General features: G+C 42.1%; 1 protein-coding gene across 2 annotated transcripts in view; it reads left to right on the top strand.

Moving 5' to 3' along the window:
- The window catches only part of CACHD1 (cache domain containing 1), a 196,066-nt gene that overhangs the window by 163,654 nt on the left and 16,970 nt on the right, over positions 1–15,442 (top strand). For both annotated transcript variants that reach the window (XM_008060504.2, XM_021713624.1), the window contains 6 exons: positions 4,658–4,800; positions 5,505–5,686; positions 6,576–6,686; positions 11,822–11,944; positions 13,368–13,467; positions 13,558–13,674. In XM_008060504.2, the coding sequence (XP_008058695.2) occupies positions 4,658–4,800; positions 5,505–5,686; positions 6,576–6,686; positions 11,822–11,944; positions 13,368–13,467; positions 13,558–13,674 (776 nt within the window). The remainder of the gene's footprint in view (positions 1–4,657; positions 4,801–5,504; positions 5,687–6,575; positions 6,687–11,821; positions 11,945–13,367; positions 13,468–13,557; positions 13,675–15,442) is intronic.

Consider the following 15,442-nt stretch of genomic DNA (forward strand, 5'->3'; position numbering starts at 1 on the left):
AGCAAGTGAGGGAAGCAGGGCAGGCAGGGGAGAAGTGACCCACAAGGTTTATGTCAAGTGAAGTCCTAACTTCAACCTGGTCCTGTGGGGTGCTCTGGAGTCTGGAGTATACTACAGGGTTTGCCTAGCCTCAAAGAAGATAACTAGGTGTTCATATTCTGTAGTCACATTAAGCTTTCTGCTGGTGCTAAACAAAGAGGTTTCAGTAGCCCAAAGACAGTTCATAAAGAGAGTCAGAGGTACAGCCTCACTAAAGGCAAGTACACAGTTATGGAGGTATTGAGGTGGGGAGTGGGGTGGAAAAACAGTAGTAGGGATCTGAAAGACTCTATGTTGTGTTCCAGCAGTGATCTACCATGGGTCCCTATCTTCACAAGGGTTTCAAGTAAGCAATTAATTCAAAGGAAACAAAGAGGAGTTGACATTGATTATGTACCAGATGTTTTCTGTTCATCACCTGCATTGACTTGTGATGGGGACATTTGGATTTACCAGAGATAAATAATTTTCCTCAGATAACACAGAAACGTAGCAGAGCTGAGTTGTGATTTGTGCACCTCTGCCGTGTGCCAGGCACATTCTAGGCATATGTGGTCTGGGGGTGTTGTCAGTATGTCACAGTATACTTGCAGTATGGCAAAACAGATATTTTCTTCCTCGTTGTTGAAAAGACAGGGTTCAAAAAAGCTAATAAGAATCATCACGCAATGGGCAAACTGAGTAGTGAGGGCTCAAGTGGGAAGAGGATCAAGGACTGAAGTCATCAGTCTCTAGAGTCCAAGGGAGAGCCTTGTGTTTGGGTTCCTCCCTTGAATTCTATCCTGGAGATTCCTGCCTAAACAAGACATCAGAAGAGCAGGCTGGACTAAGTCATCTCTTCTGTGACACATCTTAGCAGCATCAACAATTTGGAGAGAGTCAGAGATGGTGATCCAAAAGGCTAGATCTTATGTTTCTTCATTTTGATTTGTTCTTTGGGGGTTTATTTGTTTTTGTACAAAAGAGTATGTAAAAAAGATTATATTCTTAAGACACACTTTACTGAAAAGCTCATGTATGCATGACATGTGTGAGCAAACTCAATACTACCGCTAGTGAAAATGAGATCACTGTTTGGACATTTGACAGTAAAGGGTAACAGTTTTCTTGATGAGAAAGGCGCTCAAGCCCAGATGGTTTTGTTTCCTTTGGATAGTCTCTCATAGCTACATTTTCCAATATGGTGGTCACTAATCACCTGTAGCTATTGGGCACTGAAATGTGGCAAGTTCAAATCAAGATGTATGATAAATGTGAAATCCATACTTAATTTTTATAGTGGTTACATGTTAAAACGATGCTATTTTGGATAGATTCCATGGATATATTATTTAAATTAATTTAATCTACTTTTGCTTTTTTTAAATGTGGCTCCTGGAAATTTTAAATTATATTTGTGAATTGCATTGTATTTCAGTTGGACAACGGTGCCTCATAGAATTACTCAGAAAATTTAGAGTTTATCAAGGTAAATATTTTACATACGATTAACAGCCAGACCATAGGCCAGTGTCTGACTTTGAATGGGAGTGCTTTCCACCATATCACCCTTCCTTCCCTGGGTGGAGTCCCAGGACAACATGGAAGGGTGGCCTAAAGCAGCGTATTTAGGATCAGTTAGGAACGAAAGCAAGCCAAGATCATCAAAATGCACTAAAAAGAGAGTGGAAAATATGAGGGACACTGGCAAATAATTGGCTTCCGTCTGATTTCACTGATGATGAGGATTTTAAGGCAAGGTATTGATAAATATATGTCAGAGCTGTCTTCAAGAGAGCTGATAGAAGGACATTTTCTTGGTCACAGAGAGACAGAGGAACTTAAGAATATAACACCTAAGGCAGTTAAGAATGTGTGTGTGTGCATATGAGCAATATGTCTACCTCCTAGACACAAAGCTTTGGGTCCCGTATCTTAATTCTCTCCCCCCGTGCTCCATCCATGTTACTGCCCCAGCCTTTTCTAAAACGCTGGTCTCTGTCACTACAAAAGAGGCCCCTCTTAAGGAGTCTCTTCTCTCAACTCTGACCCCACTGCAGCTAGCTCTCTTGCCTCTGAAGTGTATGTATGCCTTTGACACTTCTCACGTTATTGTGTTGTTTTTCCATTGTTGTTTTCCTCTATTTTCCTGATCCCTTGTCACTGCTTTTGGGGTTCAGGAACTGTCCTTTCTTCCTCTGTGTGGCACATCCTTGCAAGGAGGGACCGACCCCACGAGCATATGGACTAACCTCATTAAGCCTCCGGTTTTCTTCTCTTTGATTATTATTAGTATAACAATAATCTCCTAGGGTAGCCCATGAAGATATCATGAGAAGTAAATGAGAAGTAACACTGTGGGAAGCAACATTTTTCTGGGCATGGCAGACGAGGTAATTCTGACTCATCCCGCTGAGGACAACTGAAATTCCTGGATGGAAACATAATCCTGGATTAAAATCTTCTTGGAAAGCATCAGAGAGCTAACACACTAGGGAGGAATTACTGGGCAAAATCTAGGAGAAGATAAGAACCCAGAGAAGGGAGCCAGCACTCAAAGTTTCTTAGTGATACACATGCTTACCAATCCAGAAGAAACAGCTGTGGAATTAAACAGTGCTTAAGGTTGCTTCTTAGGACTACGAAGAGAGGCAGAAATCAAATCCAGGGTCCATAAAATGTGGAAACTAATAAACGAAACCACTCTTGCACCTCTTCCCATCCCTCAGACCCATTTCTCTCTTGCGCGCGCGCTCTCTCTCTCTCTCTCTCTCTCTCTCTCTCTCTCTCTCTCTCACACACACACACACACACACACAGACACATTTTTAGCAGATATTCTGAAAGACTACCTCTTTAGGGTAAGAGTAAACTGAAAAATCAGTCAGACTTTGACTTTGGATTCCTATCATCTGAGTAGTTGAGGGAACTTCAAACATGAAGCTTTGAAGTAGGATGGTCATTGACTGGTTGAATATCAAGGTCACACGGTGCGGTGCTTAGGCCGTGTGTCCTGGCTCCTTACTGAGAACTGTTCCCACCACCACACCCACCTTACCTTGCAGTGTGGCAATGACAGACTCAAACAACAACAGTCCTCTCTGGAGGAAGATGCCCTCCATCGCTTGTGCCATAAGCTCTTTTTACAGGTTAGTTTTTATGTACTAGGTCCAGCATAGTCAACAGTTACCAGGCTACAAGACACCATGTGTGAGAACTAAAAAAAGGAATAGAAAGTGCCCTCAGAATTAAACAAGATAAGACGCATGCTTAGTGCTTTCTAAAGCTTTTAAAAATGTGGTAAAGTTGAGCAGTAGAAAATTTCAAAGACAAAGATTTACTATTTTTGTTTCATACATTAATTCATTGTGGGGATTTTGTTCTTAAACAGGGAGGAAACTGGTTTTTCCTGTTAGATAGGACCAATAATGAAATATATATGCAACTATTATGTACCCATAAGAATTAAAATTTTCAGTAAATAAATATGTGTACATGACTGTATTTCCATAAGCTTTTGATTATGTCAAGTTTGGCTGCTACCAACTGAGAGAGTAATTTTCACACTGATTCTACTATTCCATCTTTCCCTCTTCCTAAATAACACTACTAATATGAACAATAATGGGTCACCACCCATTTACTTTATACATATTAACTCATCTCACGCTCACCAGAACTCTCTGAAATGGTGCTATTTTCCCAACTTTTCTTTCTTTTTTTTTTAACTTTTAATTTTTTTATTTTAAAGAAGTGGGATACAATTCAGGACTAGGCATACAAATGTTCATGATGCAGGTACCCTTGTTGATGAGGTGTGCCCCCCCTTCCCCAGGCAGACTCCCAGTACCGCCAATCCCACTTCCCCGTTCCCCTCCCAGGAGTTTACCACTACTGCCAATCCTTTTCTCATAGTATTCCGATCATTGTTCAAGGTTCGCTTATGAGTAAGAACATGTGACACTCGGTTCTTTGCTTCTGTGAAAGATCACTCAGTATTATAGACTCTAAGTCCATTCAGGTTGCTGTGAAGTTCATGGTTTTGTTCTTCTTTATGGCTGCGTCATATTCCATCGTGTATATGCACCACATTTTTAAAATCCAGTCCTCTTTCGATGGGCAGCACAGTTGGTTCCATGTTCTTGCTACTGTGAACAATCCTGCGATAAGCATACATGTGCAAGTATCTTTTTCATAGAGTGATTTGAACTCTTTCATTTCCCTACTTTTCAAAGGAGAAAAATGTGATAGGTACTACAACTCGCCCGACATCACACAACCAGAAATGGTGGCGCCCAGAGCACCCCCCAGTCGGCTCCTTGCATGTCACATGCTGCTCCTCTTTCCCGACAATTTGAGATCTGACGTGTCAGTCTGGGAGAGTTTGCAGAACTTCTTCCTCCGGCACTCATGCTTGTGCATGTCTCTGTTCTGGCCCGTGCTTAGGAGTGTAAGCTCCCTGAAGGGAAAGAGAGTGGCCTTTTCCCTTCCTGGCTCCTCTCGGCGTTTCCCTCTCGGATTCCTCGTGGCAGATGTTAAGCCACCATGGCAGATGGGTTGGCAGAGCCTGAGCCGTGCTTTTTGGGGCCTGAGCTGGAGTCCAGCGTTGTCAGGCCGGCTTTGTTCACCTCCCTTTCAGAGAGCCCGACCGTCATGCTGTCTGCTGGCAGCTTCTCCTCCCCCTATGAGCACCTCAGCCAGCCCGAGACAAAGCGCATGGTGGAGCACTACACCGCCTATCTCAGCGACAACACCCGTCTCATCGCCAACCCAGGCCTCAAAGTGAGTGCTGGCGTGGGGCCCCGTCTCTGGTGTCCCCTTCCACTGGCGGGGAGGGGTGCTGGCAGCGAACCTTTGATGTGGGAAGCCCAGCTCTGCATCTGTGCCTCTCAGCTGGAGCGCTGAGAAGGCGAATGTGTGGCCCAGGGGAGGCTGGCCAGCAGTGACCCTTCTGACGGATTAAGAAGCCCTGTGGGCCACGTGAAGAATCGGGTTTAGGCCTCAGATGCACTGGGGGTTTCAGAGGTGGGGGGCGGCGGGGGCTGTGATTTTGAGGCCGGGAAAACTTTCCCAGCCCCATTTTTCCCTAGGGAAAGAAGCAAAGTACCCCTGCTGTCTGTTGAGATAAATATGAAGTTTAAGGAGCAAAGATTTAGGAGTGTGAGTGAGTGTGTGTGTGTGTGTGTGTGTGTGTGTGTGTGTGTGTGTGTGTGTGTATATCTTTAACGACTCACTGTAAGATTTTTCTTTTAAACTCAGAAAACCCAGCTAGGATGAACAATTGAGTAATCGCATATCCACTGACTATATTTCTGTGAGCTTTTGTTTTCACCAAGTTTGGCTGCATCCATCTGCTGTGGAAAGATTTGGAAGAAGTAATTGGGCTTGGCTTCTCTACAGCAGAGCTTTGGGAATCCCTGCCAGCAGCCCTTCTCTTTTCATGTGAGTTTTAAAGGATCCCTGCTATGTCTTCCTTTGTTTCCCAGTTCTCTGTCAGAAATGAAGTAATGGCTACCAGCCACGTCACAGATGAATGGATGACACAAATGGAAATGAGTAGCTTGAACACTTACATTGTCCGGCGTTACATAGCAACACCCAATGGCGTCCTCAGAATTTATCCTGGTTCCCTCATGGACAAAGCATTTGATCCCACTAGGAGACAATGGTGAGTTTTAGGGAATTCCGCTATCAAAGCTTCCCCTCCCAAATCCTGGAGAGACATGATAAGTACATCCAATAAAGCAACTTCAGGCTATCACACAAGGAGATACTTTCATGGGGTGAAAAATGTTTCTGAATAGTTTTTTTTTTTTAATGTAGGATTAACAACAGTTTTGTGGGGGTTTTCTATCTACGATGTTTTTATCTCCTCGTTGAAATGTTCAGACTGAAATGCTTTATGCTTGGCCATTTTGGGTCCTAGTGGGTTGTTTGGTTCCTACCTTGTGCAAAATGTGTCCATGGTGGATAGACTTCATTTTACCACACATGATATGACAAGTTACAGTTTAGGTGTGCCTGTGATAATATGAATGCATGTAAATTCAAAAGCATTCTTTGACTTCTGGGCTTTATTTTTACTCTGATTTTCAAAAACGAAAGCTAGCCAGGTGCCGTGGTGGAGTGGGAGGCCATCTGGGCCCAAGAACAGGTCTTCCAGCGGTGTGCTGGCAGTCACTGAGTCATTCGTGAGTCGACTTTCCCCACCCTTCACAATGCAGGATGCATTTGTCTGTGCCAAACTGTATATGTTTCTACTTCATTAAACCCTTTCTATTTTAGTTTCTGAAACATCTAGACAATAGCTCTTAGTAAAAGCTCCGATATATACTAAAATCAATATCTATCTTAAAAAGAGGGAATTTCAGATTCTCTTTTCCTCTTGTGTTGATGCTGTTGACAGACATAAAAGATAAGAGTCCTTTTGCATTTCAGTGTAGCCTAAGCACAATTTATAATAAACACTTCTAGAGTTACAAGCTCACTCTTCTTTGAAATTTGCAAAGAAGTTGTTCATACTCTAAGATAGCATGACTTTCTTTGATCTCCAATAGGTATCTCCATGCAGTGGCTAATCCAGGGTTGATTTCTTTGACTGGCCCTTACTTAGACGTTGGAGGAGCTGGCTATGTCGTGACAATCAGTCATACAATTCATTCATCCAGGTAATCTTTTTATTAATTTTCTCGTCATTTCTTAAATACATCAGGACTATTTTGAAAATTTGAATAGAATAGTAGACATCAAGGCTTAGTGACAAAAGCATGGCCTTTGACATGAGGCATGCTGGGATTTGAGTGTCTCTTCTAACTGTGTCACCTCGGATTCCCTAGCTTCCTCCTAGCATTTGCAAATGGGGATCAGCCCTGTTCTTGGTAGCTATGATGATGTTTATGAGGGAAAAAAGGAAGATGTTGTCGTCAGTAGAACAGTTTGTATAAATAACAATTTTTAAACTGATTTTCTATGGGGGTCAGACTCTCACTCTGTCACCCAGGCTGAAGTTCAGTGGCACGCTCACAGCCACTACAGCCTCAACCTCTGGGCTCAGGCGATCCTTCCGCCTCAGCCTTCCAAGTAGCTGGAACTGCCACCTCGCCTGGCTTATTTTTTTGATGTTTTTATTATAGAGACGAGGTCTTGTCAAGTTGCCCAGGCTGGTCTCGAAACCCTGGGCTCAGGCAATCCTCCTGCCACAGCCTCCCAAAGTGCTGGAATCACAGGCATGAGCTACTGCACCCGGCTTAAACCACTATTTTTAAACTGATAAAAGAAGTATCAACAGGACCCTGACAATAATTGCCAGTTTTCCCAAGCAAAGGAGCATTTTAATGAAGAAAAGAGTACCAAGACACCAAATATGTTACCTCTTGTATTTAAATCTAATGCTTTAGAATTATATGAGTTGTTTGATGGCTTTTTTGTTTTTGTTTTAATTTGTCCTTAAAACTGTCTCTTGAAAACTAAAAAAGGCTTTTTGAAAATTGATCTTTCCGGAATGCTGTGTCAATATCATTGTTAATATGTTTAGAGTGCTTTATAGTTCCTGCTTTTGAGGTTTCAGATTTAAGCTACAAATGTCAGTGAAATGTTGGTTTGGGAGGGAAGTCACACGTGTTGTTTTAATCCTTTCATTATACAAATAGCTGTTTTTCCCAGCAACCAGGAAAGACTGTATTTTGACTGGGACCTATAACAATGCCTTAAAATGTATATTTACAGATGTTCTTGCCTAACTTTATGCTTTCCACTGGTGCTCATTATATGTCAATGATTGACATTCAACAGCATTCCTCTAATGTGGGTTTACTGGGAGCAAGAATTGAGAAGCAGTGCAGTGTGGAATTCCAGTATCATGGCCTGTGCCTCTGTGGAAGGCAGGGCCCTGCAGCCAGCCAAATGTTGATTCCTTTGTAGGGCATGGTATCGGTCTGGCTCCGTCAGCTGCTCCTATCATATCATATTTCACGTACAAACAAGTAAACACTCATTTAGGACGGATCCTTCAGTGTTTTTGTTAACAGACCATCTGTTAGGCACATGCCCACTGATGTCTGAATAGTGTGACTTGTCATCCCTTCCATGTAGGCTGATCAGTTGAAGAAAAGTAAACAAAGCCTGTTTCTTTCAGAGGACAACAGTCACCATAGTCTTTGCTTACAGGAAGGAGGCCAGAACTAGGTTCTTGAAGATGTTGCTTTGGGGTAAGGGGGCAGATACAAACCCGGGGTGCATCTTAGTCCGTATGGGATTCAGTAAGCTCCCCTCGCCTGGCTGCTCATATCAAGGGTCATTCATGTTCCTTCCAAGCGGTGCTCTTTTTGTTCAGGAGGGCATAGGTAGGGGCGGATGTTTATGCTTGTGTTTGTTTGTTTGCATGTTCTTGTTGGAGTTTGAAGGGTAGAAGAATTTTGGTTTGATTTAATTACAATTTTTTTGGGAATTGGAGTCTCACTCTGTTGCCCAGGCTGGAGTGCAGTGGCACACTCACAGCTACCACAGCCTCGGTCTGCTGGGCTCAGGCGATCCTTCTGCTTCAGCCTTCCAAATAGCTGGGACCACAGGTACACACCACCGTGCCTGGCTGATTTTTCTATTTATTATAGAGATGAGGTCTTGCCAATTGTCCAGACTGGTCTTGAGCCCCTGGGCTCAGGGAATCCTCTCACCTCCTAAAGTGCTGAGATTACAGGTGTGAACTACCACACCTAGCATAACTATAAATATTTATCATGTCAGTCCACATGAAGCATGATAGAAATATGAGCCGGGTGCAGTGGCTCACGCCTGTAATCCCAGCACTTTAGGAGACACAGGCGAGAGGATTGCCTGAGCCCAGGGATTCGAGACCAGCCTGGGCAACTTGGTGAGACCTCATCTTTACAATAAATTAAAAAATCAGCCAGGCACAGTGGCATATGTATGTGGTTCCAGCTACTTGGAAGACTGAAGCAAAAAGATCACCTGAGCCCAGCAGGTCGAGGCTGCAGTGGCCATGAATGTACCACTGCACTCCATCCTGGGCAATAGAGTGAGACTCTGACTCAAAAAAAGAAAAAAACAAGAAATATGATGGACTTTCAAGTTAGAGAAGCCTGGGTTCAAATTCCTTTTTTGGTCACTTTTACATTATGTGTTGAACCTACACAAGTCTAGTCAGGATTTGACAAGAGCAAGAAATAACCATTTAAATCTTGATTCTGTCTCCTAAGTCACTCAGTAAGTATGTATTCCCCAGAATAAGTGTCCGCTCTTGCCCTCCACAATATGCAGTCCTATGAACCTGATCGTTTGAATATTTTGCTGTACTGAGTGTGATTTTTGCGGTTTAAGGCTGTGTATTTTTTTTTTTTTTTTGAGTTGGAGTCTCACTCGGTCGCCCAGACTGGAGTGCAGTGGCCGCTCCCGGCCACCACAGCCTCGCCTGCTGGGCTCCGGCGATCCTTCCGCCTCAGCCTTCTGAGTAGCCGGAATTACAGGCGCGCGCTACCACGCCCGGCTGATTTTTTGATTTAATGTATAGATGAGGTCTCACTGCCCAGGCGGGTCTCGAACCCGCGGGCTCAGGCAATCCACTCACCTCAGCCTCCCAAAGGCACGGGATTACAGGCTGAGCCAGCGAGCCCGGCTGGCTGTGTATTTTTGATTGAGCCAAATTTATAATGTAAGTCAACTACCTCAGCTGCCCAACCAAACCAACTGTGGCTTTAATGGATGTATGGACAGATATGCTTTGCAAATATATTTCTTGGATATATGGATAGATAGGCTTTGCAAAGATACATCTTGAATATGTGAATAGATAGGCTTTGCCAAGGTTCTTCTTTCAAATGAAGTGATTAGTGATTTTTGACTCCTGTGCCAGCTTGAGAACTCAACCCCTCCTGAGATGTGATTCCACTCTGAAAAAGTAGTCTTGCCATTTACTGTTTGTATGACCGGAAACAAATTCCTTTTTGCCATTGTTTTCTAACCTAGGAAGTGGGATATTAGAACCTATCTCAAATGATTGTTTTAAGGAATAAATTAGATAATATATGCTAGGCTCTTAGAACAGTGCCTGGTACATGGTAAGCACTCAATAACTGCTAAATACTTTCATTATTATTATGTTTCATGATCTCTCTGATCTTTGTGTGTAAAGCAGAGGTAATAATGCCTGTGTTGAAATGATAGGTTGAGAATTCAAGATGATGATGCATATAAAATGCTTAGTACTGTACTAGAATAATAATGGGTCCCAAATAAATGGCAGCTTTTTTTATTATCATGCTATTTTTGCTTTAAATTTCTGGCATTTTAACAGGTCAGAAGAGACAACCAACTAATATTCAATTTATCGTGAAACACTTCTGTTCACTCAGTTTTCAGAAGTGCTTTGGCTTAGTTGGGGAAGAGTTTTTTAATTCAACACTCACTTATCAGTTACTCACAGTAACTCTCCTGTGGTTGGTCGATGCACATTTTAGTGCCCTGAGAGTCTAGATATGCATTCTTTGGAGAATGATAACACTGCTAGAGACGAAATATAGTCGTTGATAAAGGGACTGGTTACATGTGTCTTTGGCAGTGGGCATCTCACAAAAGTATTGCAAACAGCCTCATCTGTTGTATTTGGAAAAATTTGATTTGGTTTGATTTGATTTTTCTTCCTATAGTCTTCTTTCTGAGTTGCCATGGTAACAGTGTAGCTAGCCAGGTTCAGTATACCTAAACTACAGGTAAAAATATGAATACCTCTCATCCACAAGAGCTCGGGAGTTTATTGGTCAGGTAACCCATGCCCTTCCATTTACCCATGAGCATGAATTGAAAAGAACTAGGTTTCAAGAGAGAAGTCCACACTCCAGATACACCTGGCAGTTTCTTGAAATGCGTTTTCTCTGAAACAGTAGTAAGTTTGTTTTCAACATAGGCCTGAGGGCTCAACCTCACTGCCTCCTTTTCTTGAGAGCCACTTCCCTTGTTGGGTGTTCACTGTATGTTAAGCAATTTGCTAAGTACCGTAAACACACTCTCTTGTTTAATCCCAACAACAGCTTTATAAAGTAGGTGCAACCTCTGTCCCCATCTTCAGATGAGAAAACTAAAGCCTAGGAAGGTTAAATAGCATTCCAGAAGCCAGATAGATAGAAACCAGCATGGCCGAGATTTGACTTCAGATCTGCAGGATTCCTGAGCCAAAAGTTAGTACCACGTTGTACTGCCTGACTTTCTCTTCCTTTGCTCTCCTCCTGTTGAGAGTGGCAGAGTAGAGTGGAGCAAGCACTGGCCCATGATCCAAGAGACTTATTCTGGAAGATAAGCTGGGCACTGAGTTGCAGAAAGATGCTAGACTAGACATGGCTCCTACTAACTTTTGTATGACCCTACACTAGTCAGTTAGCCTTTGTTAGAGCTCAGTGTCCACATTACAAAGTGAAAGGAATAATAGGGAGATTGCTCCAGTTCTTGGTCTAGAAGTTTGTTGGAAGTCACCATAGTAGCCATGCATCCAACCTCCCACCTGATGCCTGTGGACATGTTTGCCAAGCAGTCCAGCCACTCTCGGAACATCTCCAGTGTCAGGGAATTTGGGCCAATTTAGAAAGACCTACCTTAAGTTTTAACTCTTTTTCTCTCATGAAATCTCCATGTTAAGTTAAATCAGTCACTTAGTTGATGGTTTTTACAGGGAGGGGAGGTGGGGAGGAACAGTGGGCATAGACTTCTGATACATACAATGTCTCTGTGACTGAACATAGCCTTTACTTCCACATAAGCCATGTCGTTTTTTCTTACTGATCCTTCTCACATAAAGTACACAACTGTCTTCTGGACACACTGTGGCTGTGATGGGCATCGACTTCACGCTCAGATACTTCTACAAGGTTCTGATGGACCTGCTACCAGTTTGTAACCAAGATGGTGGCAACAAATTAAGGTAAGCCCTTAGGGACACCACTTCCTTTCTAGCTGCTAAAATACAAAAGCAGATGTCAGGTCCCTCTCGTTGAATGGCAACCACACGGATACGGTCAGGACCAGAAATTGAGTTCATGACCTGGGTGTCCTATTAAGATGATTTTTGTTCTTTTTCTCTGCTTTCCTTTTTGTGTGATGCATGCTATTTATGATCTAGACAAATAGACTCAGCACACAACAAGGAAAACAACAGGCACCGAAGGCGCCAGAAACTCTTGTTTCCCAGGAAGTCAGTCATTAGAGGTTTCCCATATCTTTGGTACTGGAAAGACCAGAGGGTAATCTTGGGTAGTACTTTTGATGTTAACTTTGTCATTCAACCAAAGTCTCTGTGACACTTTCAGCTGCTCAGACTGCTCCTTTTACATTTCCATGAGCCTGAGAAAAGCTCATGGAACCAAAAGTCTCTGCCTCCTGAATTTCAAAAGAACGTGTTTGATCAAAGCAAGGGCATTCCCTTGATTTAATGCAGTCTGCTTTTAAAAATAGCTTTTTTAGTTCCATCTCATGGTCCACGCTTCATGCCATTGGTCCTTATGGGGAAATGCGGGTATCCTGAAAAACTGATATCACTAATGCAGAGGAAAATAAGTTGAATATAGACTTGATTAAAGCAGTTCTAGGTTGACTTATTTAGATTTCCGCCAAATACTGTACATTCCCCCTTATCCTTGGTCTTGCTTTCTAAGGTTTGAGTTACCCACTGTGCAACACAATAAGTTATCTTGAGAGAGAGAGAGAAAGACCACGCTCATGTAATTTTTATTATAGTATATTATTATTATAATTGTTCTATTTTTATGAGTTATTGTTGTTAATCTCTTACTGTACCTATTTATACCTTAAGCTTTATTATAGGTATGCACAGATAGAAAGAAACATCAGATACAGAGTTTAATATCATCCACAGCTTCAGGTGTCCACTGGGGGTCTTGAAACACATCTCCCACAGATAAGGGAGAAGGACTGCTGTATATTTTTATATGTCCCCTGAATATTGTTATTTTATATATGTGTGTCATTGAAAGAAATATATATTAAAGATGATCTGTCACTACAAATACTCAAGTCTTCTCCCTTCAGGGTCTGCCTCACTGGAAAAAAAAAGAGGAAACTTTCCCATTTGTCCATCTCACTTGGGTTGGGTGGGGCCATTCTCTATGTACTATGTACATGGCCACAGAGTCAGGAGTAATTCTCACCTCAGCCTGTATCCCAGGTGATCCACCACCTTGAAAATAATGTACGTGTCTGCCTGCCTGGCAGCATTCCTTCATTTTTTCAATGAGTATTTTTGAGAAGCTGAGATGACGCCGTTTGTTTCAGGGCTGGCAAGATAAATGTTCTCTGATATGAAGGGTCATTTGCTTCTTTCGGTACAGGTGCTTCATAATGGAAGACAGGGGTTACCTGGTAGCACATCCGACTCTCATCGACCCCAAAGGACACGCACCTGTGGAACAGCAGCACATCACCCACAAGGTATTTGTCACAAAGCTGAGAAGCTCGGCTCTCCAGCAGCCTGCAGCGCATGACGTGGCATGTGTCTTCTGTTCTGTTTGGCCTTGGCAGGAGCCCCTGGTAGCCAATGACATCCTCAACCACCCCAACTTTGTGAAGAAGAATCTGTGCAACAGCTTCAGTGACAGAACCGTCCAGAGGTTCTATAAGTTCAACACCAGCCTTGTGGTAAGTCGATTCCTTAACACTCTCATTTTCCATCCCGTTATGGAAGAGGAGATGGAATTACAGGATGATAGGAGGATTCAGGGCCTTAGTCCCGTTCCCGACTTGGTAACTGTGGACATGAAGCCAAGAGTAGAAAGTGAATGTTTTAAGGTCTCGCAGTTGGTATTTTGTTTTGATTTTGTTTGTTTAAAGACTCACCCCATCTAAGCCCTTTGAAATATCTGCTGAAGTCTGTTCCCACACTCTTGTATAAATATATGTGGCACCATGTGTTCCTCTCTTCCTGTCTTCTGGAGATCACTCGGTCTCCTTAAATTCCCAAGGCCAACTTAGGTCAGTTCTTGATCATCCGCCCTGTTAGATGGGAACTTGCAAAAATCATTTCGTTCTTTTTTTTTTCTAGTTTAGAGTACTTTGTGTAACTGAAGTTGCTGCACATTTACCTGGTTAAAGATCTTACAGACAGTCTCATTAATTTGTAAATAATCCTAGTTGGGAAAAATTAAATGAGGAGTGACAGAATTAGCTTTCAAGAAGTTATTCGCAGGAAGTGAGTAGTTTTTATTTAGAACAGTCATTTATGTCAGTCATTAAATGTGTAACTAAACATCAATTTTTAAAATGTACTGAGTTAAACTGAAAATCCTAGACTGAGTTAAAAAGTCGACTGCAATTGTCTGGTGGAAGAAAAGAGCTTTAAAAATAAAAATATTCATAGATTAGTGTTTTCAAAGCAAGGGAAGTCATTATTACCCAGCTCAGACCCCATACCATTTTGAGCAGCACTCTCTTTTAAGGAGACATTGACATTCAAGGCTTGCAGGTAAGGGTGTCATATGAAAGTCTGACTTCTTCTGTGTTTCTTCTGTCATTTGTGCAATGGTTTCTGGAGTCTTTGGCAGAAAAAGCCAGGATATTGGCTAGAAACTTTCAAAAAGGCACATTTAATTGACTATGAATTAAAATAATTTAACAGCTGCAGTCACCCCAAAATGGAATTGGCGCATTCCTGGGTATTGGCACTGACAGGATGCTAAGCCTGTGTTATTGCTGAAATTCTAGGTAGGGGGTCTCCAGGCAGCGGAAAATTCACGCAGACCCCTCAGAACCCACTCTACGCCGTGAGTCTCAGTCAGGCTCCTCCTCACCACGCATATACACAGGATAAATGGCAGGGAAACTTGCCTGGGATGAAATAATTGCTTAGTGTACACAACATGTGCAGAAAAATGAGCAGATACAACTCTACAACATTGCTTTTGAATCTTCGGTTTTCTAATATGGTCAGCAAATGTGGCAATTCAAGAAGCTTGCTGTCACTTTTTTTCTGTTTTGTTACAGAATGAATAAAAGACATTTGCGTTAGTTAGATTGTCTAAATATTCTGGAAGCAGAAAACTATCCTCTTACAGAATCTTTTTTTTAAAAAAATAATGTTATTGTTCTAGAAGGAGAAAAGTTTGTTACCCAATGGAAGGAAATGCATGTTTTGTGGTTAATTAGGTTTGCCTTTCAATAAATTTTAAACTATTCTTAACCTGGAAATTATCTTTCATTGCTTCTTTAGGTTTTTATTTTTATGATCTGTTCTGTGTGAAGAGAAAACAGACTATATTAACTATATATTAAAAACAGCTATAAGAATTTATGTTTCTATAAGCACAAAAGTTAAAAAAATACATAATATACACACAGCTGCTCAATAGGAATTATCTCTGAGTACATTCTGACTAAGAGTAATTTTTGTTTGCTACATCTTCAACAGTGA

The sequence above is a fragment of the Carlito syrichta genome, unplaced genomic scaffold (genome assembly GCF_000164805.1).
Source record: "Carlito syrichta isolate Samal-C Ts95f unplaced genomic scaffold, Tarsius_syrichta-2.0.1 Scaffold304635, whole genome shotgun sequence".
NCBI lineage: Eukaryota > Metazoa > Chordata > Mammalia > Primates > Tarsiidae > Carlito > Carlito syrichta.